The sequence below is a fragment of the Triplophysa dalaica genome, chromosome 17 (assembly GCF_015846415.1).
Source record: "Triplophysa dalaica isolate WHDGS20190420 chromosome 17, ASM1584641v1, whole genome shotgun sequence".
NCBI lineage: Eukaryota > Metazoa > Chordata > Actinopteri > Cypriniformes > Nemacheilidae > Triplophysa > Triplophysa dalaica.
In genome coordinates this window covers 8,656,543-8,683,808 of record NC_079558.1, presented here as the reverse complement: position 1 = coordinate 8,683,808, position 27,266 = coordinate 8,656,543, and the positions used below count along the sequence as shown (strand labels likewise).

The window sequence follows — 27,266 nt, the reverse complement described above, 5'->3', positions numbered from 1 at the left end:
GAAATTTCTTTATCTGTCAGAAACGGATATCTGGTGAGGTTAAAAAAAATGTGCACACTTTTGATTAGTATGGGCATCAACCCTTAGTCTTTTACTCTGCTATCAGTATTGCTTATTCTCAGGTTGGGGTATTTTTTTATAAACATAAGGCGTTGCATCAAATGTGAACAAACACGGATAACACTTTAAGGCTAGAGACGAGATGAGTGATTTTTTTCTGTCTCATAAATTTCGCCTAGTAGGTCACTAAACGGAAGCAGATATAACAGGAATAGAAAATAGTATTTCTACATAAAATGAAAGAAAATATGCTACCTCAGGCACTACAATCCTTAGTTTGTGTTTGGTCTACTTTAACCAGCTAGGGAGTGACAAAGCGCATTATGAATTAAAAGCTATGTACAGCTTAGTCTCCACTCATGCCATTTGTCAGAGATCTTAACTGACAGAAATGCTTTTCACTTTCTTTACATAGTGTCATTGCCATCATTGGAGAGCTATGTGACAGGTGTTCCACTAATGTCAGCCATTTACACAGTGTCCCAGATCCAACTGCTACCCTCTCCACCAGACCCAGGACAAAGCAGGGTTGAGGTAAAAGTAAACAAATAATTTGGACCTCTTCTAGTCCAAAGCAACAAAAACTTCAAACCTACAGTAGATGTCATATTTATAATCATGTGATTAAAAACAATGCTCTGAGGAACAATGTGTGAATGTATTGGACAATTTTTACATAATGTCCAATATAATAAATATGTAAAAAAATTGTGGATGGGATACCCTGACTAGGTATAGGTGCCCGTAAAACAAATGATCTGATTTATTTTATCACTTATTTCAACAAAAGTTGTGTGCGCACAGATTATATTGTTCCCAGGTCTTTGGTTCAGTCATGAGGGTCAAGTTATATCTTTTGATTTGGTGGCGCAGCCAAGTGATCAGGTGACCTTTGCTAGAGTGCAAATCTTAAGGCCATACTGCAGCTTATCTCATCACCTCGTGCCACCAGGTTAGTTCTGGCATTTCAGCTGTGCTGCTTCATAAATAAATGCACATCCCTCTATTGTCATGACTTTTTTAAAAGTGTCTTTCATCAAACCTTCCCTTACTCTTCCACTGACTCTCAGGTTGTAGTTCTCTGCTGAACGCTTATAGCTGCTGTACTCTGATGCCTATGTGTAACACCACTGGTGCCTGTGCCAGCGGGCTGTACTGGTGTCATCTGCTGGAGATCTGTCTACCCGTCACCAGTCCATGCAGCCCTTATTACTCTTCTAACAGTGGGCGCGTGTTCCCCCTCCCACCCCGCTACACTGCCGCATCACCGTACTTTCACTTGATGGCGGACATGGCATTGAAACTGGAACCAAGCGTGGACCACACATATATCAGTGTAGGTGGCAATACTTGACTTAAACCTGGTGAATACACTGTGAATCATTCTCTGTCCTTTTTGACCGTATTGTTGGACAATACGATATTACCACAGTGAAATTTTAGGTGGAAACAAAACCAGAGTGTGCAATATTAATAAACAGTGTCTAAACAAATCAAACGATGCATCCCAATTTGCCTACTACACTATGCCCTAAAAGTATTTACTGATTTTGGAATGGAAACTAAAGTGCACAGTAAAACAGTATGCACACACTTGGATTTATTTATTGCATTTAGCTATTTATTTATTATTTCTTATGTTTACTTACATTTATAATTCAGAAAACCATCTCTTTTTTCATCTTAATAAGCAGTGTAGTGTTTTCATCTTAATAAGCATCCCTAAACTCCGCCCACTTGCTGTGAGCTGTGGGTAATATTAGCTGTTTGAGTGTTCATGGATCTACACGTCGATTTTTGGGAAAGAGTAAAGCATCCGGGTACTTTGAGAATACTCATTTCAACATACTATCAAAGGTCGATTACGGAAGTCGTGCCACTCGGCGGCTATGTTTGCAATGCCTTAGGGCAGCTATTGACGTCATAGCAAGTCTACAGACCTATCTATTTGAAAGGGGGAAGGGAGATATTAAATGCTAATCATCATCAATCATCATCAAAACTTTATTACAGACTCAAGGTCCAAATTAAAATAAATTAAAAAAAGCATTAGACAATAAACAGCATATACAACCATAGATCCATCGCAAACATAAAGAGTTACAAAATTCAGTAATACCAGTGTCTCCACAGCTTTGACTGATACCGTGTAGTACTAATTCCTATATTTGATAAACCCACAATAATTTCATTTTAAGAAGCATTAAGCCGACATAAAACTATACATAAGATTTCATAACAGTGCTTTAAAAGCGATTACTCTTTACTCTCACAAACAGTTCCTTCGCTAGAGTGACGATATTGAGCATTGCTTTCCTCACCATTCATTGTAATGGCAGTGGCTGTTAAAATGTATATCTTTGATATTATGATTTGGGACGTACTAATGGGACAACGTTCATTCAGCATATAATCTTGTCATTGGGCTTGGAAAAGGTGGCTTAACATAAAGTTAATACATATTAGTTTGGGCCCTGAGTCCTGATTTTAGTATCAATAAGAAAACATGAATGTCTGTTTTGAGAACACATGGTGTACGTTCTGACAAAAATGAATGTAGTATTGCACAAACCCAAGCAAACCCTTGAGCTAATGTTTTCAATGATGATTTGACAGGAAAAGTAAAAGCAGAAATGAGAAAAAGGCAGTTCTTCAGAGCAACTCAAATTGTAAAACAAGCTACTAAGCTAGAATCAATACTTTTAACAGACCATCATCTTTCTGACCACAAAATTATATAGAAACCATGTAGTGTGCACCTGCTTGTAACTTGTTATATCACATTTAACAATGCCACTATATAAGTTGAACCTGACTTTATTTGTGCAGGTTACAACTCAAGACAAAGACATCACAGTCTATCCCGATGACATTTTGGCAGTTCAACATAACAGAAGAGCAGGAGAATTTCTTCATTGTGTTGCTAGTACCAGCTCGGCCTGGCGCCAGAGTTACCTTTCACTCCATGGGCCGGAATGGGGAGGCTGGTTAGAAGGGGTTTTGTCTGCCCAGTCAGGAGAAGGCCAGTGGCTAGACGATGTCGTATGTGACATCCGTGTGATTTATGAGGACATTATGTCTCATTATGGCATTCCAACAATACCCAGCACAATGGAGACTACTGTACAAACCAACAGTCCGATCAAAGCACATAGTCCTGTCACAGGGTTACAGTTGTTACATCCAAAACTTGACAAAAACAACCAAATGCATGTTGCAGTTAACGCCCCAACTCTTGTTGTCATCAAAGTTACTTCAAGAGAAAGCGCAACCAGCTCCTGGTCGGCCCCTGTGGATAAGAATAAAGTCTTGTTCCATTCCTTTTGCCCCGCTGAGATGCCTGAGACTAAAGTAGTATGCGTGAGGTCTCCAGAGACGTGGTTCTCTCACGTGTACATGGTCCTTTCAGGTGAAGGGGAACATCTGCTCAACATCACGGCCTCAAACAGCAACAACTTCCAGACTCTTAGCGTGAGAGTCGTAGGTCATATTCCTGTTACTGGGCTGAGGATCCAACCTCAGGGTGTAAGCAGAGTTCTAGTAGACGTTCCACAGGTACAACAAATTTCAACACAGTTTTGTCATTTTGCAAGGTAATTTTGCTTCAGAAGTTTGCCATTGACCTTTTAGCATGACGGCTAATGGTATTTGAGGGAAAGGATTTTAGAATGTCATCACGATTGCACTTTAAATCATTTTTGAGTATTTAATGAATTTCGTCTACAGTTGTTTACAGCTTCAGTAGCCACTGGCTCATCGGTCAGCTTTTCGTGGGTTATTGATGACTTGGCGCAGTTTCCACACACAGGAGACTCTTACAGTTTGGTTTTTAAGAAACCGGCAGAATACAAGCTTAAGGTAAGTGAATGAAATATGAATGAAATATCTCAGGAGACAAATCCAAGTCGTTATCTGAAATGTCTTTGGATCCTTTTAGGTGTTACAGATTGTATTTCCTCTTTTTTTACTGCTTTTTCTTGAATAGTTGATTGGAAAGAACCCTGTGAGCTCTCAGTTAATTGAGGTCAAGATTACAGCTGATCTAATGACCCCACTTGCTGACCTGGCAGTAATTTCCATGCCAGAGGCCATCGCTGTACACACCTCATCTGTCTACGCTATTCGAGTTAAAGCTGACATCTCTATTAGTGTTACAATAAGGTTAATATCTCTGAATTAATTATCACTGATTATTGATTTGAAGTTGAGTTAACGTTTTTAGATTGAATTTGATGTTTTAAAAGAATGTATTATGCTTTATGGAGCTAAATTATGAAATGATTTATTTCTCCAGTTGGGATTTTGGTGACAATACGACTTCTGTCAGTCACACAGTTTCTGCTGCCTCAGAGATGAAAGACAGCTATGAACACCAAATTGTCAAACACATGTATCTCCAGGACTCTGCCCACCATGCCTATTCTTTCCAAGGTACAAGTTGCATAGAAGAAATATAACACTAAACCTTAACCCTATACAGTAGTTATTTAAAGGTGATGTGTATAATCTTTTGATGTTACATTTTTTCCTGTGCAAGTTGAATGACAACAAATAAGCTTGAAGTAAACCATTCTTGGCTAATTTCACTGAAATCCATAGACTTAAGTAATACGCTTTCTTTTTTGAGCAACCTATCCTAGTCATAACTGCTGCAGTTCCATTTAGTGGTGCAGAAATGACACACATCACCTTTAAGTAACAATATCAAATTTACATAACTTTAGGAAACATTTATCTACTACATTTACCTTTTAGGTGACTACATGCTGAAAATAAAGGCTTACAACGAATATGACCATATTGAAAGGGCTGTGTTTGTTAAAGTAAGAGCTCCGCTATCAAGATTGCTTGTGTCATCATCCCCCAATGTCAGTCAAGTCAACCGCACCATCTTGTTTGATGTCACTCTATGGCCTTCTTCATATGGAGTGCTTTACACCTGGAATTTTGGTGATGAAGAAATTAAGGAATATAACAGTAAACTCAGACATGTTTTTAAAAGACCATGTTCATACAATGTCACCGTCTGTGCTAACAACACCCTGTCAGTCTTGTGTAACCATACAGATGTGGAGATAGTTGAGTCTGTCTCTGGTCTATTGGTGAACTACACTAGCTCCATTGAACTCAACAGCATCTTCGAAATCATTGGCAAAGTGTCTTCAGGCACAAGTCTAAAATGGAGTTTTGAATTTGGAGATGGTTCAGTATTTAAAGATTACTCTGAAGGCTCATTCTCTTACATTTACAAGTCTCCTGGAAATTACACGGTTCATGTTACCGCTTATAATTCTGTAAGTAAGGAACAGCAGTCTGTCAATGTGGAAGTCTTTGAGTTATTGATAAGTAACATTTTGCCATCAGGATGCATTGCGAGTGTAACTGAGATTGATTTTGAGGTATTGGTCAAAGGCTTCATTCCTATTTTGACTTTTAACTGGGATTTCGGAGATAGTACGCCAACTTCTTTTGTAAAAGGAACTGCCACAGTCACTCATACCTTTCTAACTTCAGGGACTTTCACAGTTGGTGTAAATGCTCGTAGCCCAGTGGGTTCGGTCTATTATCAAACCAGCATATGTGTTGAGGGCCGAATAACAGATGTTGAACTGAAGTCAGCCAGGAGTACTGTAGCCGTGAGGGAGGAAATATGCTTTGATGTTTCTGTGACTCCCAAAGAAGGGAATTATATGTTTTGGTGGAACAACAACTTTTCTAGTGATGCCCCAGTCATAGGCTTGTCACACCATTGCTTTGTTTTCTCAGCAGATGGATTATATGAAATTTCAGTGCATGCTGGTAACAAAGTCAGCAATAAAACTGCAAAAATTACAATCTTTGTTCAAAGGCCCATATTTGATCTTTCCATAGAATATGAAGGTAATCATGTTGCATTGACTGTAAATCAGTCCAATTACTTTTGGGCCGAGTTTTCCGGGAGGATAGATGATTTTCAGTGGGAGTTTGGTGATGGTTCGTTAAAAATGGTAGGCCAAAATCAATCACACATTTTTCATTTTCCTGGGAGGTTTCGCGTGACAGTCACTGCATCGAATGCAGTAAGTTCAGATTCAGTTTCTGTGGACGTAGAGGTGCAGGCACCTCTGACATATTTAACAGTTAATACCAGTCAGCCATTTGCAGAGTCAGGAATAGAGATACTCATAAAAGCTCAGACTGATGTTATTGAAACTGTCAAGTTTCACTGGACAGTGAACTCTTTGTCATCTCCAACACTTGGAACATCAGAGTTTTTTTATGTATTTCCTAAAGCAGGGGTATTTCAGGTTCAAGTCACAGCACAAAATCTTGTCAGTCTTTTGGAAACCAAATTTAATATTGAGGTCATAGAGAGAATACATGAAGTTCAGATCCGATGCAAGGGCTTGCAGTCTGCAAAATATTTCTTGACCAATCAGACGGTTGTATTAACAGCATCTGTTGCACATGGTTCGAACTTGACATATGAGTGGCTAACACATCAACGTGGGGTTTACAAAACTGTAAGCAATAGCAAACAATTTGAGCTTTTAACTAACAATCCCGGTGATATTCATGTCAAAGTGTTGGTATCCAATGTGATTGGATCGGTAAATAGTGAACTTTTATTGAGAGCTGTGGAGTTTGTTTCAGGTGTAAGCATTTCATCACCGGTGAATGTTTTAACAAAAGACAAGCCAGTGAGGATTTCTGTCAGTGTAGCATCTGGATCAGACCTTCAGTACTCATGGTTCCTCGACTCTGAGCACAGTCCTGTAATATCAGAGGTGCCTTTTTTTCTGCATACATTCAATGTTGTTGGTGTGATCAAGCTCAAAGTGTCAGTCTTGAATATATTTGGGTCTGCTGACGCAACCAAGCTACTCAATGTACAAGAAAGGATTTCTGAAGTGGACTTCACGATCAACGAACAATCCAAACCATTTTTTGTAACATCACATAGCCTCCTGTTTCTCCGAGGCTTTGCAAAGACAGGAAATGTGCGGCACTGGGAATGGGCTTTAACCTTTAGCAACAATACTGTTGTTTTTCTATCTGACAATCAAACGGTCAGTTATTCTTCTGTGGATGTTGCAGATCACCATGTTTCACTTAATGCGTCAAATGACATTAGCTGGCAAATTGTTTCATATACTGTAATGGCTCAGGACGCTATCCAAGGACTTTCGCTAAGCATTAGCAACAACGTGGTCTGTGAGAATGAACCGGTTGCCTTCATACCATCGGTCTCCCATGGAAGTGAAGTTTCCTTTACATTAGAATTTGTGAATGAAAGTTCCTATGTGGAAATTCAGCAGAATTTCACCACTTCAGCTCTTTCAGTTGGAAACCACCTGGTGAGAGCAATAGCGAAAAATAAAGTCAGCGAGCAAACGGCAACGGTAACTGTGCAAGTGGTGGACAAAATTAAAGACTTACATTTGATTGGCTGTTCCGCTGTCCTAGAAGCATCAAAAAACATTACATTTCAAGCTGTAGAAAAAAGTACATCGCAAGTCAAATACCACTGGACTTTCCTATTAAATGGAGTCTTTTCCTCACAGGAAATCGGGCGAAATGTTCACTTCACACCAGATACTAATGGATCCCTGTCTATAACACTGAAAGCAGATAATGGCTTCTGCTCGCAGTCCCTGAGCATTACAGCCACAGTACAGAAGCATGTGAGGGAAGTTAAGCTTCTTAGCTCCCATGATGGAGCCTTTATTGACTATCCAATACATTTCGTAGCTATCACTGATGGAGGCAGTGACCTTAAATTCAATTGGGATTTTGGCGAAGCCGGTGGAGGAACCCTGGTTACAGAATCAAATACACAAGACCATAAATATAATGTAACTGGTCGATTTGTGGTGCATTTAACTGCTTTCAATAACATAAGTCAGATCTCAACGCAAATCTCAGTTGAAGTACAAAAATTAGAATGTACACAGCCTCACGTCTACCTTGTGGAAAAACTATCTCAAATAGTTAAATCCAGATCAAGCCTCTTTGAAGCAAGAGTGGACCTTAAAGGTTGCATTACACGTAAAGCATTATATCAGTGGGAGATCTTCAAGGGCCCTGATTGTTCAGCGATGGTCAAGATAGCAGTAAATGATACGGTGGATGTTACAACACCCCTTCTTTTTCTGCCAAAGCACAGTCTAAAAGTAGGGAACTACTGTCTGACATTTACCACCAGACTTCGGGGAACTCCTCTAAAACACCACAAGACCATAAACATCACAGTGGTCCACAGTCAACTGGTTCCTATGATCAAAGGTGGTTCTCACAGAATCTGGTCAAGTCAGAGAGACCTGCTACTGGATGCAACTGAGTCATATGATCCAGATTCAGAAGAGGATGACAACCTGTTTCGGTTTCATTGGGATAACACCATAGAGGTGAATTACAGACACAGTTACAAACAAAGTAAATACTTCTAAGTTTATTATATTAAACACTCAATGATTACGTATTTTCAGAACACCACAACATCATCTTCAATCTTTTCCACATTTCATCAACCTATCCCAAAAAATGGCAGTATTCTTCTAATTCCCAGAAGTGCCTTATTTCATGGAAAAGTTTATCACTTCACTCTCACCCTTTACAAAGACAGGAGGCAACCTGTTTCTGCATCACAGACAGTGAGTGTTTATTTAACTTATTTTACAGTATGTGCTTTTTACTTCACCTTGCTTTGGACTATTAAATCTAAAAGTTTTACAAACCTTGCTTTTAAACCATCAGATATTTTTTTCTGACCATATTTGTTTTTTACAAACTTCTCAAATCTGTGTTTCAGGTCACGGTATATGAAACCGCTGTATTACCTGTGGCAGTAAAATGCACATCCTATTATTCTCTGTTTTCGTTCCATGTGAGTCCCAGCCGGAATGTTGCCCTGGCTGGCCATTGTTCTTCCTGTAAAGACATTGTACAGGTATTCAAATCCAATGGTTATTTGTTAAACTACAAGACAAGTAAGATAAACTGTGATCCATTTCAAACACATTAAATATGTATGTATTCATGAGCATCATTTTTGAAAGACTGTTTTTGCATACATTCTTTAAACCTATTTCTGTTATTGCTGTTTTTACTATTATTCCAAGAAACATTTTTCAGTAAACTCTAAAATATAAATATGCTTAAAAGGTTCTTCACAGGGATTCCATAGAAGAACCATTTTTGGTTCCACAAAGAAGCATTCAGACTAAGGGTTCTTTATAGAACCATCTCTTTCTTACTTTTATATAATCTGAAGAACATTTTTTCACCACTAATCCTTTTGTGAAACAGAAGGATTCTTCAGATGTTAAATGTTCTTTATGGTGCCAAAAGGTTCTTCAAAAGGCACATTTTTTTAAGAGTGTAGTTTTATTGTTTTAATTTTGAATGGTTGTTGCCTGAAAATAAGAAGGAAAGGTTTACATTGTCAGACGTGTTCTGCATAACATAATGTTGCATAATGTTCATAACTTTCATAACAGGGTGGAAAAAATTTGAAAGAAACATTAATATATATATATATATATATATAAATATTTAGGAAAAAAATATATATAAAATAGACAATACCAACTCATAAAATACATATTTTCACCTTCGCAGGTTGATTATGACCATTATGTGATGTTCAGTATTGAATTTTTCACTAATATAAATATGTATATATATATATATATATATATTAGTGGTGGGCATAGATTAATTTTCTTAATCTAGATTAATCTAGATTAATTCCAAAATTAATCTAGATTAATCTAGATTAAAATGGCTCATTTGAATTCTGCCGAAGGCATTCAAAATATGTGTGCTACCCAAATAATGACTAAAAGTAAGTCTTTGAGAACGGGTTTCTCAAGCCAGGTGGCGCATTAGACCAGGGGCTCATCTCCTGTTTCCAAAATGCATCACAAACTGCTTGAGAAAGCTGTTCTACTATGATAATTGGTGATGAAAATTAAATTATGTTCAATAAGATGAACTTGTGTTTACTTCCGCATTAGCTAAGGGTTTAGGTGGTACTTGAGACTGGAAGAGCTCCTATAGTACATTTACATTTAGTCATTTAGCAGACGCTTTTATCCAAAGCGACTTAAAAAGAGTGAGGGAGCAACAAGCGATATGTCATACAGGAGCCATAATACATTAGATCTCAATACAAAGTTACTGGTTTCAACTAAAGCTAGACCACTACCTGTTGAGAGAAAGTTTTTTTTTTAAACCAATTCCGCATTGCACAAGGTGCAAACAACCTTAGTCTTGTCGATGTTTCTATTGGGAAGCTTCTTAAAAATTAATATTCCCTGAAGCAAACCCGGCGGCTTCATAGCTGCATCCATGTTAGCACGTCACGTTTGATGCGGTAATTTCACAGTAACGTTATGTTGTGTTCAGACCAAACGCGAATGGCGCCTCAAGCGCGAGTGATTTATATGTTAATGCAAAGAGCCAATAGACCTACTTGCTGCGCGAATCGCGCGAATGAAGCCCTGGTTATGAGATGATGAGGCGGCTTCTGCTTCCGCGAATGACGCGAATCACGCGAGTTGAAAAATCTCGTTCTCGCCCCGTACAGTGCAGTTAAGCTGGTATACATCCGCGCTAAAATATCAAGGTGAAAGTCATCATAGCTTGCGTAGTATAGACCCAGCTCCCAACCCAACTTTCAGAATAGATTAACGGCGACATTTTTTTTAACGCACGATAATAGTCTCACTGGCCCACCACTAATATATATATACTGTATCTTTATTTTTTATTAAATACTTTTTTTAGGTTAAAGTCTATAATTTGTGAAAGTCATGGAAAGTCATTGAAAGTGACCCACATTTCAAACAAACCCATAATGTTACACAGTTCAGCAGTGATATTAAATCATTTCATTTTACAGTACACATGGGCCGCAGAGAATCAGAAAGGTGACGCTCTGCTTATGAATGAAGTCACTACCTCCACAGGAAAACACTCTAAAAACCTTGTCATTAGACCAAGGGTGTTGATGGAGGGTCATGAATACACTTTTACTATCAATGTGTCTGAACCCTCCTCTGGGCTTTGGGGGTCAGCAAGCATCACCTTAATTCCCAACTGGCCTCCCTACGGGGGTATTTGCACTCTCTCACCAGATGACTCGCTTAATTTCTTGGAAACCATGGCCACTTACAATTGCTCAGGTATTGTGGTTTCAACAGAGTGCCATTTTGTACCAAAGCAAAAGCTCCTTGTTTTGACACATACTTTCCTGCTTTTTTCCTTAATGGCAGGTTGGATGGATGATGATAGTGAGTCAGCTCAGCTGATATTTTCACTGCAGGTGTCACAGTGTGAAGATTTCGGACCATTATGTCCCTTGCTTACCCTTTATAGAGGCACTCAGAGCATGTTTGGTTCCCTAGTGCCAATGGGTAGTGCAAGCAAAATTGAAAACAGATCTACTATTCACGTGCTGGTGAAGGTTGAGGACAACATGGGGGCTTCTGTGGTTGCAGTAAGAAAGTTAGTCAACACTTGTCAGTATAGTCTGCACAAACATATTTCACTTCCATGATGCTTGTTAAAATCTAATCACAGCTTCAAAGTATTATTTTGGCATCTTTTGCAGGAGCCTGACAGTGCTGTTGAGGGAACGTCACACAACTGAGTGGTTGAGGAACAGGAGCCAATCAGAGTTCAGGGCTTTACTTCAACAAGGCAACCCGCAGGATATCATACAGTATTCTATTGCCCTGACCAGTCAACTTAACCAGGCAACTGGGATATTTTTTTCTGTATTCAATGCAATTTGAGCTTAAGGTCATTTACCACAGAAATTGTTCTACCACAGAGGTGTGTTACGCAAGGGGATTCACAATTACAATATTATTACTATGGTTCAGATTAACGAATAGCTTGCAGCAACGCAAACGCATCATTGTAATGGTATATGCGGCTTTATTGAACACCCAAAAAAAGCATGTTTTGAACCCTTTAAATTTGCACTGCTCTTGGTTGATTGTGTTGGTCATCATTGGAATGAGATATTGCGCCTGTGTTTTTTTATATGAGCCTTGTTAGTAAATCACACTCAGAAATTTCCACTCCCATCGGCGCTTTTTTTAAATTGCGCTCTCGCGATATTTTGCCCTGTCTAGTAAATCTTGCCCTACGTCTATTTAAATCGTTTTTTTATAAAAAAAATTCAACTTTAACAATTTTTGGCTCTTAAGGCAAAGTTTTAAATGGTTGCTGGATTATTTACAATATTATCCTTTGTGTGGAATAAACACGGTAACGATAATCATGGTTTTATTACGGTTATTGACCAACATATATACAGCTATATTGTGACACCCCTAACTGAACGTGAATAAAATATTGTATTGCCTAATCCCTTTATCTATAAGTTCCTAGTAACCACAACTTTGCTTTTTCAAAATGAACACAGCATGAGTCAAAGTGCGTTTCTGTGCTTTTCAAGCGCTGTTGTTTGATCTTAACTTGCACGGTACCCCTAAACATTCCTTTAAAGTTTCTGTAGTCCTCGTGTTTTGTGTTTCATAATCAAAACCAATCACTTCAACAGCTTAAAACCGTTAGCGCTCAAGAGCTGGAGGACAAGATTCAGATTCGAGGAAATGTGACTAGGGGCCTGGCGTCTCTGCCGGTCTCAACCATCCAAGATGCAGCTCAGATCAGCTCAGCCCTGGCCCTATCCACCGTAAGTCTTCTACTTTCAAAGCTCATAGAAAGAGACAGCACATACGGCGCAAAGTGAAACACAGTAGCCCCCTATGCCTCCACCTTCAGCATTAATTACAGCTCAACACAAAGCACGTCCACAGCTTTCAATAGATCCAGCAAGGCAATATCATACAATGTGACACGGGAGTCGAGGGCTCATCATTGAATATAGACTTCATGCTGTGAAAACACTCAGTGGGACTGAAGATAATGAGGTGAACAGGGAATCTAGAAGAAATCCGTGCTACCTAAGAACAAATTATTGTCACATGTAATGTTGCTTGATTCTGATGATGATAAAGTAAAAATTTTATGTAGCAGAATAAAATCGAATTTGCTTTTTTGTCTGCAGGTAATTCCCTCTGAAGTGCGGTGCGAGAGCTGCCACGCGAAGGTTCTGAAGGTCACAAAGAAAATGATCAAAGTAATGAGACAACAAACAGGACAGAGTGACATCGACCCCACAGACACCGGCAGGAACATTCTGAGCGTTCTAAGTAAATGCATTCAGCCTTCCGGAGATTTCGCATTCAGAGCGATAATAGAGGTTCAATCTGAAGTTGTAAATTAACTCGGCTTTACCATCCTTGCAGGTAGCACATTGACTGCTGATCACAGCGGCAGAAGTCATTCTGGCCTCAAGCAATCGCATACATCAGAGACGGACCCATCGGCGCTAAGTCAGATTTTCGAGCTCATGCGCTCATTAATGATGTCGCGGATGCGTGGGGAGGAGGCTCTCTCCATCGCCGTTCCCAAGATCAGCGCAGTGGGTGTACGGGGTGACCCTACTAAAGATCTGCTCTGCACTGATCCTTTCAGCAGCTGCCAGTTTTACGTCCCATTAGCTCTGAGCTCTCAGCTGAAGGAAGAAAACCAGGAAGTTACGCAGATCCTTCTGGAAATGGCAGCTGATGAAAACCCATTTATTCCAGATGCAGAGCTGCCTTTATCTACTACTCTTGCAGCCATGGAGTTTGCTACAGCGCAGGGTCAGCCCATCCCAATTGCCAATCTGACATCAGACACTGCGATACAATTTACCTTGCACAAAAAAAGAAGAGAGACGGAGGATGAGAGGTTGCTTGGGAAAAAGTTTACTCTGCCTACTCAAGGGAGTGTGAATTTTACAGTCAAAGCCGTGGAAACAGACCCTCAGGCTGGCCTCTATGTTTCACTAAACTTCAGTATCATACAAGGTGAACTGCACCAGCCATACATCTTATCTTAGACTTTTTAGAACTGTGCCAATCCAAGGTGTTGTTTCTCTGTTATTCACCTTACAACCTTTTTTATAATTTATTTAATTTATTTATTTATTTCATTGAATGAATGAATGAATGAAATACATTTTATTTGTGAATTTTGAAAAAATAAATACTGTATATGGGCTGTGACATAAGGCAGTAACATATATGTTCAACTATTATTATTTTCATAACTTCAGAAATATGATGTTTCCTACTTTTAGGCAAACATAAAACCCAACTCGCCATATTTTATTAAAGCGGTCATAACACGCGCAGTTTCTGCCAATTTCATATTAATCGTCAGTACCTAGAAAGTAGTGTTGCATACTTCGTATCTTCGAAGAGTATTTTGATCACATTTATAAAAGATAGAGACAGCTGTACGATTATTTCCGAAAGCATACGGAAGGTGCGAGGTATGCTGAACTGAAGCACGTGCAAACCTATTGCCAACAAAACACAGACGTCAGTTTTACTCACCGCATGCGGTTCATGTCCTGCATCTTTTAGTGCTGGGACTCTGTGGCATTTCTGTGAAGAACAATTTTTTTAAATGTTTAACCTTGTGTTGTTAAGCAGGACCTAGCAAGACAGCCTCTGGACTAGTATGGATATCTGTATCTGACCAATCAGATCATTCATCTCAGCGTGTTCCTTCTAAAGCCCTCACCATTTCTCTCTCATCTGAGACTTCATCATTGGAGCACACCATCTTTCTCACACCACTGTGAGCTTATTTTTGTTTTTACATTAATTGAGAGTGACGCGTACATGCTTTTGTCTCATGAATATAGTGTCAGTGTGAATAAATAGTTAACATTTGTTTATAAATTTCACAGTTTAAACGGTTCTGCTAAAGATCTGTTTGTGAACCTGACAAGCAGCATCGATACAGATGTGTCCATCTCTGCGCTCGTGTTCAGCGCTTTGTGTCGGTTCTTCAGTGTGGATGAGAAGCGCTGGAGCAGCGAGGGTTTGAGACCCCTGAGTAACAGCAGCCCTCACGCTGCCCGCTGCCTCACCCAGCATCTCACCATGTTTGGAGCCAGCCTCTTCGTTCATCCAGAGACACTTCTGTTGCTGCCACCGGTATGTGTCTGTTTTAAAACAAAATATGTAATTTCTGTGCCAATATTGCAAGAATAGGTTTTAAACAAGTCTCACACATTGTCCACATCTTTATAGGATTGGACAAACAGAGTGCTTTAAAAATCCAGAGACTTGATGTATAATTCATCGCAGTGGTTCTTAAACTGGGGGCCCCCAAAATTGATCCGGGGGACACATTTTTTGTGGCATTTTATAAAACATAGAAATTCATCATAAATTTTGTGCAATCAAACGTCACCAACCAAAATAATTGAGGTTCCAGCATTGCATACCTAAATATGTTTTTGAATTAAATTCTAAGTTAAAGAGTATTTCATTTGTGGGGCCACAAAGCTATGTTCCCTATACAGGGAGGGCTTACAGCGAAACAGTTTGAGAACCATTAACCTATGGGACAAATAGGCTGCCCAAAGTGTCCTCCTTGTGTCGGGGGCTACCTGTTCATCCAAGCAACGGTAGACATGTGGGTGGGGCATTAGGAGTTATTTTTACGAATTTAGTTTGGCGCAGAAATTACACTAACCGTTAAGTTAGATATATGTAGAAAACATTTTAGTAGTACACTAGTCAACATTGAAGAGTGAGGTTACGATGTGAAACAATCTGAAATGTTTTATTCATTTGTAGACATTTTGTTTTCAAGACAGTTCGTTGAAATGCAACACATATTGATGAACATTTTCCGTGTCACTAGTCAGAGGAGCCGGTGAAAAACGTGATGGTGGGAATAGTTTGTGGAGTCTTGCTACTGATTCATCTGCTGGTTGGTCTTATCTCACACAAACTGGATCACCTGGAAAGTCTGCGCCTGTCTTGTGTCCCACTTTGTGGACAAAAAGGCCACTACCAGTATCGGATTCTAATCAAAACAGGTTGGAAAAGAGGGTCTGGTGAGTTGAATTCCCATCCCCTAAAATTATTAATGCAACTCATTAAAACTGAAAATACCAAATAATAAGACACCCGACTTCTCCAGGTACCACTGCTCATGTTGGCATTAGCCTTCATGGACTGAATAAAAGTGGTTCACGTCACCTCCAAAGAGAGGGAGCTTTCCAGAGGAACGGTCTGGATGACTTCCAAATTGAAACGGATGCCAATCTTGGAGAGATCTGGAAAATACGCATCTGGCATGATAACACAGGTGAGTGATTACACGGATTCCTAAAAAAAGTGATTCTTCAGCGAAGAATATACAGAAAATATACTGTTTCTGTTTGTTAGGTTTGGACCCGTCCTGGTACCTGCAACATGTAATAGTCTGGGATTTACAGACAGAATACATGTTCTTCTTCCTCGTGGAGGACTGGCTATCTGTGGAGAATGAGAGGAACTCTGGAAGGGTGGAGAAAGTTGTTTTAGCTTCTTGTACGTATTCATCAAAGAAACCAATCTTCAAAATTAGGTATACGACTACGTTCCACGTTACATTCCGTTTGTTCATTCCGCACTCTTGTCTTTCATGTAGGTCCTCAGGAGCTGCAGCAGTTTAGGAGGGTCCTACAAGCCCAGTTGCTGTTCGGGCTTCGAGAGCACCATCTGTGGATCTCATTATGGGAACGGCCAGCCCACAGCAGTTTTAGCCGAGCGCAGAGGGTCACATGCTGCTGCCTCTTATTACATCTGTACCTGGCCGCTGGGGCACTGTGGTATGGAGCAGTGGGCAGAAAGGGCAGCAGGTAATTGATTTGAACTTCAAAGGGCATGGCTAACATATTGAGCTTAAATTACAGATACTCTGGTACTGACAGTCACAGGTACTGTAATTACAACTTGTAGAATAAAGCAGTTTCTGTTTTTCCCAACAAACTTCAAAGTCTGTGTTATTGCTTTATGGCATAAAAAAGAAGATATTTGTCCCTGATCCTTAAGAAGAAATATGATCTGATTTGAGATGAATGAAAATGGTTGTTCGTATGTTTTGAATGCAGTGCCCCAGTCTCTACGCATATGTTGATGAATGCAGAGACCATTCTGGTTGGAATGACGGTGGCGGCTTTAATGTTTCCTCTGCAAATAGTTTTTAGGTTGCTGTTTCAAAAAACCAAAAGTAAGGTGTGTACAATTCCACTCAAATCTTACCACCCCTTTTAGTATTGCCAAAGTTACTTAATAACATATATTACCATTTATTTAGCAAAATATAAAACCAGAATTTACTACGTAATTAGTATAATACATAGTATTATTATTATATAATATAAAAGAGATAGTTCCCACAAAATCATTTACTCGCCCTCATGTTATCCCCAACCTGCATGACTTTATTCTACAAAACACGAAAGATATTTTGGTAACCAAACAACAGTGAACCACTGAGACATTTCTCAAAATATCTTATGTTCCAGTCACCACACGAGGGTGAATAAATGGTTTTCTTTTTTGAGGTGAACTATTCCTTTAAGACAAAGCAGGGATAGGTCCAAAACTTTCCCAAACAGTTTTAAACCGTTATTGAAGCTTATGGTGGCAACATGAGATATTAATAACCAATTGATGGATTGTATTCCAGGTGACATTGGAGATGTCTCTGCCTCCATCTCCAGTGTCTCACACCGTGGAGATGGATGTATTCCTCAACGGCCCCAATTTCTCCTGCTCCTCTTTTTTGTCACTTCCCACTGGCCCTGACTCCTCCATATATGATGGACCGTCTCCTTTCACTGTGAGAGAAAGTCATTCCCTCTCCACTTTTGAATGAATAGTTAATCTCAGTGTGACATTTATGTAATAGTTTACTCAACCTTTATGCTGTTCCAAACATTCATCTCTTCATTGAACAAAAAATTGTATTCTGCTGAAATATAATTAATAACTGTACATTTTTTAACTGAAACTAAAAAATGTATTTAAATTGCATATTACATAATTACAAATTATATATATATTATATATATATATATATTATATATTATATAACTGTAATTTTTTTCCCTCTAAGAACTCTTTGCAGAGCAAGAATCTAGATTCAGAGTTTTGGAAAGATTCAGATCACAGCGATGACCGGTACCAAGATTTCTACTCTGCTGTTGAAGTATTTAAAGGGACAGTTCACCCAAAAATTTAAATTCTGTCATTATTTACTCACCCTCATGTCATTCCAACCCTGTATGCACAAAAAAAATATTTTGAAGAATCCCAACAACATTGGACCTTATTGACACAAAACCACTGAGACATTTCTCAAAACATCTTCTTTTGCGTTCCACAGATGAAACGTCATTCTTCATGAATAAATGAGATCATTTTTATTTTTGGGTGGGCTCTCTCTTCATTAATAATATTGCTACAGTCTGCAAATAATTTACATAATCGTACATTATTTAAAACTTGTCACAGATTGGATCACTGGGCATCATGTGACAGTATCTTTGGCCTGTCTGAGTTGCCAGGAGTTACTAACCTCCTGAAGAGAAAAAAAGCCCTTCTACAGCTACATTTGTCTACCCCAACCTCTGACCATGACACTTTGGAACCAACCAAGTCTTCAGGTTTGAAGAAACAACCTCATCTGTTTGGTTAGAATTTTTCTTATAGTGTTATAAGGTGTAATATATTCATCTGTTGTCAAACATCACAAATATCCAGAATCTCACTAAATATAGGACATTTGTTTTTTAAGAGAAAGATCTTAGGTCTCTATCTGGAGACATGGATCCCATTAACACTCTCTCATCAGAACCAGCAGCATCTGACAGTGGCCATTTTACACCCAATGAGAGTACCCTGTCGGAAGAGTGAGTTCTGTGTTCAGTCTGTGTCTTATAGTTTACCTGGATAGAAGGTCACACATGTCTTTATCATCTTCTTCAGTCAGGACAGCTTGTGTAGTGATTGGTCTGATCTGAGCCTGGATACTCCTACATATGAAACCGACTTCCACAAATCTTGCGCCACTCTCTCAGTTCTCAGTGACGCCAGTACATTCCTTCCCAGCCTCCCACCTGACTCTATAAGCACCACGTCCAACACACGCATCGGTGAGTGCAAACCACATACGTCTCTGATGATTTTTAGATTTTCCGACATACAGAATATGAAGTAAGCAATAAGTGAACCTTTGTGTGGGATGTGCAGGTGTTGTTCGCGGAGTCCCTGCCTCAAGTCTTCCGGCCTGGGTTCTGCGTGTTGTTCATCTCCTGGTGGCTGTTCTGCTGGGAACATGCTTGGCACTGGTGGGACTGTATGGCAGCAGGTTTTCCAGCTCTGTGGTTCTCATGTGGCTTGTATCGGCCCTGTCTGCCTTCCTCACTTCCTCCCTGCTGTTGGAACCATTTGCAGTGAGTTATCAGTCAATTTCAGTTCTGTGGAAAGATCGGATAAAAGATACAAATTGTGTATTGAAACAAATTTGGTTTGTCTAAAGATATGTGTTCAGGCTCTATATCTGGCTGTTGTGGTGAGACCAGTGGACCCTGAGGTGGAAGAGCGTTTGGCTCAGGAGACAGAAGTGAGAAGGACAGAAGATAATGTAGGTGATAAGGTTCATCCTCCCTCTGGATACGGCCTCCTGCAGGCGAAAGAGGAAGCATGGAAATTGAAAAAGCTGAGAGTTCTAATGAGGGTGAGCACAGATCGGGGCTTTTTAAAGAATTAACATGGGCTCAGTATAAAAATGCCACAGAAGGTAACAAAAATGGCCTGGATGTTTGCAAATTGTGGAGTTGTAAAAGGTTTTCTTCTGCAATTTTTTGAATTCTTCCATTCAATTTATTGTGAAAAGAATTCAGCTATTTAGTGTCCTAAAACGAAGCTAAAAGAAACACCGTGAACATTCAAAAGTTTAACTTAAGTTCACCTAAAAATGTCTGTCTTCATTCACTCACTCTTAAGTTGTTTTGAAATCTGTATAAATTACCTTGGCCTACAGAGAAAGATATTTGGAAGAATGTTGGTAACCGAACAGTTCTTTGCCACCATGGACTAACATTGTAGGAAAATATTTTGGTAATTTTTTGTTCAGTTGAACACATAAGAAGATATTTTGACGGTTGAAGGAAAGCAAACAGCACTTTTGACTACCATTGTAATTTTTCCTACTATAGTAGTCAATGCTGGCCAAGAAATGTTTGGTTGCAAGCATTCTTCAAATCTCTTTCTCTGTCGGTACAAAAAATTCTAAAGATTTGGAACATTATTTTTGGGTGAACGCACCATCTAAGATTGCTTTTTCTAATATTCAGATTATGACTTTATTTCAATTACAAAAGTCATATTAATGTCAATGCTGTTTTAATATGGTAAAAAAATACACCCTTAAAAGTAGAAATGCTCCTGATAATCCATTTCTAGTAACTAAATATTAAATAAATCAAATAAAACATTTCCTGACCCTTTCTCAGAATTCATCCAGCCCTCGTTTAATCCTCAGAAACAGATAACATCAGAGTTTCTCTTCTATGCCCCTGTTCATTTTTTTATTTTAATGGTCTGTTCTTATGTTTTATCTTGATACTCAGAATTGCTTAGTGTACATGCTGTTCCTGTTAGTGGTTCTGATGGTGAACTACCAGGAAAATGTGCAGGAGACCAGCAGCAGACTGCTTCGCTCAGCCATTAAACACAAGCTGATCTCTGCTTCACCAGAGCAGCCCGCTCTTAATGCATTATCAGGGTAAATCCATCCTGCTTCTGTACATTCACTATTAATCCAGATATACTGTATATGTACACTACAAAATTTTGTCTTTTACAATATGTCTTATGATGTATGTAAAACTCAGTAATACTGCATAGATGAATACATTTGAAATAGATAATATTAATATAATAATTAATAGATACTAAAGTCTTATAATTGTTTTTCTTACTTTTTAGATGGATGAATGCTGAGGAGTGGATAGACAAGAGATTAACATCGCATTTGTATAAAAACCCTTCTCTTTCTTTGATCGGTCTGCCACGTCTTCAGAAAATTTATTCTCAGGACTGTAAGGATTTACTTCAGTTTTAACAACATAGCTAAAAAAATTGAGTTGTTTGGAGTTGTCCGTGCTTTTTTATTTGTCCCAAAAAGCTGAATCTTTTTTGTTTTTCTCAAAGTCTGCAGTCAAAACATCAGAGATCTGTTCCAATCTGGTCGACATCCTTTGATGCTGGCTTCTAACTTTTCATCCCATGCCAACCCTGAACACCAGAGATCTTCAGAATCCATCAGGAACACTCCAGCTCTATTAACTCGGTGAGAGATAACAGGCGAGAAACAGAGAACCCGTCAATGTGTAACTAAAGAGAAGGTCTATTCTATTGATCTGTTTTGTGGACACGCTTTTCTTATATATATATACAGACTCTGCCTTTCAGATTCTCGTCATGTTTTTGGTCATTTGTGATTTTAAATCATTGTGGCCTGATTCGATGGAGCCTATTGTTGGTCATTTCCGGACTAGAAGAGCTTATTAGTCATAATGTCTATAAAATTTCTTTAAAGAAACAGTTCACCCAAAGATGAATATTTTGTTTTAATTTACTCACCCTCAAGTCGTTCCAAATCTGCATACATTCTGATAAATACAAAGATATTTGGAAGAATGCTTGTAACGATAGTAGGAAAAATTGCTTATAATTTCTTTGTTCTGTTGAACACAAACGAAGATATTTTGAAGAATGTAGGAAAGTAATACGTGCACTTTTGACTACCATTGTCATTTTTCCTGCTAGTCAATGGAGGCCAAGAACTGTTTGGTTACAAGCATTCCTCCAAATATCTTTCTTTATGTTCATCAGAACAAAAGATTTGTACAGTTTTGGAACAACTGGAGAATCAGTAAAGAATGACAGAATTTTCATTTTTGGTTGAACTGTCCCTTTAATACAGTTTAATTATTTTGCTATAACCTTCCTGAAAAGGTCATCTAAGGACGTCTTATGCACGTCTGATCAGACAGAAAAAGTATTACTTGGAAACAGCAGTGAATCTGCACGTCGGATCCTGTCGGAACTACAGACATCAAACTGGATGACAACAGGGTGAGCATGATATCAATGCAGAATAATATACCACAGCTATTCCCAACATGTCCAGTCTTGAACTCCACTGAATATTTATAATGCCAGGAATGAGTCATAAGTTCACAGTGTCAGTTATTGACTACGTGATCTTGCTCACCGCCATAAAAAATCACATCAGCTGAATCCTGGTTTTGGAATAAATGTGATTTGTTTTGTGTAACAGGACTCAGGCAGCATTGATTGAGTTCACTCAGTATCACAAAGAGACGAGTATCCTGACACCCGTCTCCATTCTTTTGGATCAGACGCAGACAGGCCGAATCATTGCTTTTATCTCCATCCAGACTTTTCACGTAACTCTGTTTTCTGGTGCAGACTTACACGTCACATTGACGGTACTGGCATGCCTTTTTCTTGCACTAAAATATAAATGGTCTTTCTCATGATAACAATGTTGTGTTTCTATTGCAAACTGTTAGTTAGATGTGATCCTTTTAATGTTGGCTAAAACTTAATTTTTACTCTAGCCATTACTTAATTTTGATGGGTCTCACACTACAATGTTACAATCTTTTCTAGGTTCTGCTTCTGTTGTTTGGCCTGTGTTTTCTGAGTTCTGAAATTTGGACTTTGATGAGGAAGCCCCATCATTACCTGAGACAGACCGGATGCTGGTTTCAACTTCTGTTAGCCTTTCTGACACTAGCGGCAGCTGTCCTTCGACTGTATTTCCTCTCCACGGCAGAATCTTGTCTTTCCAGACACCGCTTGCAACCTGACTCCTTTACAGACTTCCAGAGCGCTGCTTCACTAGCCAGAAAATCCAGTCAGCTCTCAGCTGTTTTACTAACCCTCTTGGTTTTAAAGGTATTGGTCCTTGAATAAACATGATTCTAAAAATAGATTTGCATGTCTTGTAGGAAACAAAGAAAAGTTCACAGAATACTGTTAAAAAAATTCAGTCATCATTTGCTCACCCTCGAGTTATTTCAAATCTTTATAACATTTCTTTGTTCTGATGAACACAGAGAAAGATGTTTGAAAGAATGCTTGTAAACAAACAGTTCTTAGCCACCATTGACTACCATACTAGGAAACAATTAAAATGGTAGTCAAAAGTGTCCCAGAACATTCTTCAAAATATCTTCTGTGTTCAACAGAGCAAAGAACTTTAACAAAGAAATGTTTCCTACTATGGTGGTCCATGGTGGCCAAGAACTGTTTGGTTACAAGCATTCTTCCATTGAGAGTTCCTCTTTTACAGATGGTTGGGGTCTTGAGGTTTGTTAAAAGATGGCTGGTGTTGGGACGGGTTATTCGACAGGTATTCCCTCAGATCTGTACCTTGATACTTCTGCTGCTGCTCCTGTTACTTCTCTTCTCTCATACAGGCATTATGGTAGGTGATTTTCCAAAGTTTCCATTATATTAATAATGTTTAAACTACCGGTCAAATGTTTAGAACACTTTTGACTTTGAGTCATTTGTGAAATGTTTGTGATTATATCAGAAAGGTGAATGCTTAAATGTCTAAGTTGACCGAAAAATAATTTTGAAAATATATTTACTTTTTTCATTGCAAACTAAAATTGTTTTAAATGATACATTTTTTTTAATACTTTTTATTTAAAAATGTATTTGAAATGAATTGACTTAATAAAGAAAAACAGTGGCCGATAAGAGCAAAAGATGGGAACTTGAATATTGTTTAAAAAAGCATCTTGAAACCCCAAAAACTACACAGAAAATGCTAAATTATAAATTTTAAATATATCTTTTGTTCAGATTGTTCCGTCACAAAATAATTCTCATAATTCCCTTTCTATTATTCCACTTTAGATAAGTGTATTCTTTTTTTATAAAATGTGACCAAATATGAATGAGAATGTGAGAAACTGTTCTAAAACCTTTGACGGGTAGTGTAAATCAAAACTATATGGACGTACAATACAATACAATATACTGTATGATCTCATCATAAAGGGAGCCTATGCATGTCTCTTTCTTTCAGCTTTTTTCCAGTTCAGTGGAAGGCTTTAGGACATTGGGTCAGGCGAGTCACTCTCTCCTATGTTTGTTAAGGGGACACAACAGCCTGCATCGACTTTTTGAGCAACATCCAGTGGTGGGCCCGCTCTACTGCCTGTGTGCCGTAGGCGTTGCATTCTGGGTGGTTGGGCATCTGTGTGCTGCTGTATTGATTCAAACATACAGAATGGTACAGGCAGAAATTAACAGGCCGCCCATAGAGCCGCAGGACTATGAGATGGTACAGTTTCTCATTAAACGTCTAAAGCTATGGATGGGGCTCAGCAAAACCAAAGAGGTACCAATACCATGTCTGACTATTACAGATTGTTTTTCCAATGTATGAATTAAATCATCTGTCAACTTTAAAGGCCATAAGCAATATTTTACTCATTGACATTTATTCAGAACTAGGAATAAACAGAGTAGAATGGGTGCTTTAGCAGGTTTTAGCGGATACTTTCTAGGAAGGATTTTGTTTTGTATTAAATAGAAATTATGTTATAAAATGCGATGAAATAATGACTATTTGGGCTACAGGGCTGGATATAAAATAATTCCTTCTGAACCTAAAAAGAGAACAAATGCAAGTGGTGAATAGAATCTATTAGTCGTCAATTTGATGATATAAAGTTAATCTGTATGTATTTTGTGTTTTTAATAGTTTAGGCACAGAGTCAAGTTTGAGGGAATGGTTCCTCCTCCCTCCAGATCTTCTCAGGACTCTCAAGCCTCCAACTTCTCCAGTCCTATGGGACCCCGCCAGGCATCACCGGCATCCATGGCCTCTGACTTCACTGTCAATTCAGACAGTTTGGACTTTAACCATTACGTGGACCGCCTGTTGCCTGTTGTCGATAGCCTTCTAGCTTGTTTCGACCGCGTCAACCAGGTAACTGAGGAAGTATATAACTTTGAGCAGCAACTTGAGGAAGTCCAGAAAAGAATTTCCCAAAGAAAACAGCCTCAACAAGTACCCACCAAGGCACCAAAGCTACCACTGCACCCTCAAACCCCATCTACTTCTTTCTTGGAATGTAATTCCAGTCCATCTTCTGTTCAAGGCATCTCCAAAGGCCTTCAATTCCGACGTGGTACTCATTCAGAATCTTCCTTCTTGGGTTCAAGCTTTCGCTTCAGTAAGAGAATACTTTCTGCGCTGGATGGAAGGAAAAACAGTGCAAACTGTGAAAACGGGGGCGTTCCGAGACGTAGAGCCTGGAATTCTGTAACATGTCATTCAGCTGACACAGCACAAAGGTTACCCGGATCTCAGAGGGTGGCGATGTTGCCAGTAAGACCCCGCAGTGAAGAGGGAGACAGGGAACTTGTGCAGCATGGCGTACCTATTAAGAGACAGGCTTGGCACACTGAATAAATATAATGGGCAAATACCAAATGGCATTTTCGACAATATGTAATGGCTTTATTATGAATCAAATATGGACAGCCATCTAATTTTATTCTGGTCATTTTGAAAGAGTTCAATCAATGAAGACAGCATGTTAGGCACTTACATTGATGGATTTTCAACAGTGTGTTTACATTTCTGAGCTTGACAGGAGTTCCACCTCTTGACTGGTGTGTTTGCACGACTTATGTTGAAGCATTTGTTTACTTTATCTTTAGATTTTATCTTATTTAGTTTTTATGCGACACTTGTCTTGTATATGAACAAATATTTTATTCTGTCAATAAAATGACATGGCCATCAAAATCTGTGGCTTAAGCATTAACATATTTGTGTCTTTCATTTACTAAGTATAAGACGTTCAATTAATTTTTATATAGATCCATTTTGCCCCAATCCTGTCATGCTGTTAATCAATAAAAAACAAATCTTGTTAGCTGTCCTGATGCGGCAAAATGAAGTGTTTTACCACGAAATCCATGATCAGATCACCCTCAAGAGCAAGGTGTTTTCACAAAGGTTAGAAATTGTTTCCCTAAAGATTTGTTCAAGCAATCCAGCCCATGTATGCTCACTGTGGAATATCCTTCGTCGGACCACTAGATGGAACCCACGTCAAACAAATATTCTGAGAAAAACCGAGCAGCTTCCGACTGTTTTTATGTCCTTATGTTCACTATTTTAACTCAGAGATGCTGCCCACAAATACTGTAACCAACATGCAACATATTATTTTCTAAATATTAAATGGTGGTTCAGTGTGCATAAACAATAATAACACTCAAGTAGTTAAGCAAACCCTTTAGCCATGACTAGCTATATTCATATTGCATAGCCTCATGTGCCTTTTAGCTTTTAGAAAACAGAAGCCATGTTTTATAACCAAAATTATAAAAAATTGGTTATGTTTTCAGTTATTTTTTATATATTCTTGTCCTGTGACTTCTGGAACTTGAATGTTTTAGTAAAGAATTTAAAGCATTCATGAGAATCAATTTCTGGTTTCTGCATTCAGAGAACACACCAATCAAATGTAAATATACATAGTCTACAATAAATATACAAATAAATCTTAAAATACAGTACAGGATAATCAGGGGTGGATTAAGGTGGTCAAGGGCCCCTATGTTGCTCTTTGGGTGACCCCCCCCCCCCCCTTAGGTGGCTTTCAGGTGTCATTCAGTTCGCAGTTTAGTTCGGAACGGAGCACGGTTTGCATGAAAAATCGCTAATGTAAAAGCTGTCACACGAACTCAGGTGCGCACGAATAATGAATATTATAATAACTTATAATAAATATCTAAAAGATGTGCAGTAAGTCATTCCCTTTAAATGCTATTGAGATTTAAATCTTGTAGTTTAATGTGTATATGTAACTTTGTAGACGGTCCCTAAATTCACGAATATCGAGCGTCCAATGTCAAAGCAACTTTATGCCAGCACATAAACTGTGTATTTAAAAAAGTCAAATTAAAAACAGACCTGTATAATATGCGTGTCATTGTGGAATAACTCCCTGAAATATTACCGATGACATGATGAGCTAACGGCTGCAACAGCTAAAGATCCCGCTGCAGTTGTTTTCACCGCAGCACTGATGTTAGCCAATGCGAGCTGCCAGTCCTCCTGCTGCAATCTTAGTGACGTTGTTGTTTTAAGCTTGTTTTTGTGCTCTATTATTGTACTTTCTTTCGGACATTTTGCCGCTATACCGTCTAGAAACAGCAGTGAGGTACACGAAA

At 38.8% G+C, this 27,266-nt stretch overlaps 1 protein-coding gene across 1 annotated transcript; it reads left to right on the top strand.

Moving 5' to 3' along the window:
- Positions 1-1,171: 1,171 nt before the first annotated feature.
- On the top strand, positions 1,172-26,984 carry pkd1b (polycystic kidney disease 1b). The gene is made up of 36 exons (XM_056772038.1): positions 1,172-1,396; positions 2,890-3,615; positions 3,787-3,918; positions 4,046-4,221; positions 4,355-4,491; positions 4,816-8,447; positions 8,529-8,693; positions 8,852-8,989; positions 10,946-11,550; positions 11,657-11,801; positions 12,617-12,751; positions 13,127-13,271; positions 13,368-13,973; positions 14,604-14,751; positions 14,864-15,113; positions 15,829-16,024; positions 16,111-16,278; positions 16,359-16,502; positions 16,603-16,813; positions 17,066-17,189; positions 17,647-17,799; positions 18,076-18,140; positions 18,474-18,625; positions 18,757-18,871; positions 18,948-19,114; positions 19,212-19,414; positions 19,501-19,698; positions 20,594-20,748; positions 20,952-21,064; positions 21,177-21,315; positions 21,984-22,103; positions 22,309-22,480; positions 22,665-22,952; positions 23,350-23,484; positions 24,097-24,411; positions 24,778-26,984. The coding sequence occupies exons 1-36, from the start codon at positions 1,172-1,174 to the stop codon at positions 25,489-25,491; spliced, it is 11,412 nt and encodes a 3,803-aa protein (XP_056628016.1). The 3' UTR covers positions 25,492-26,984.
- Positions 26,985-27,266: the final 282 nt, after the last annotated feature.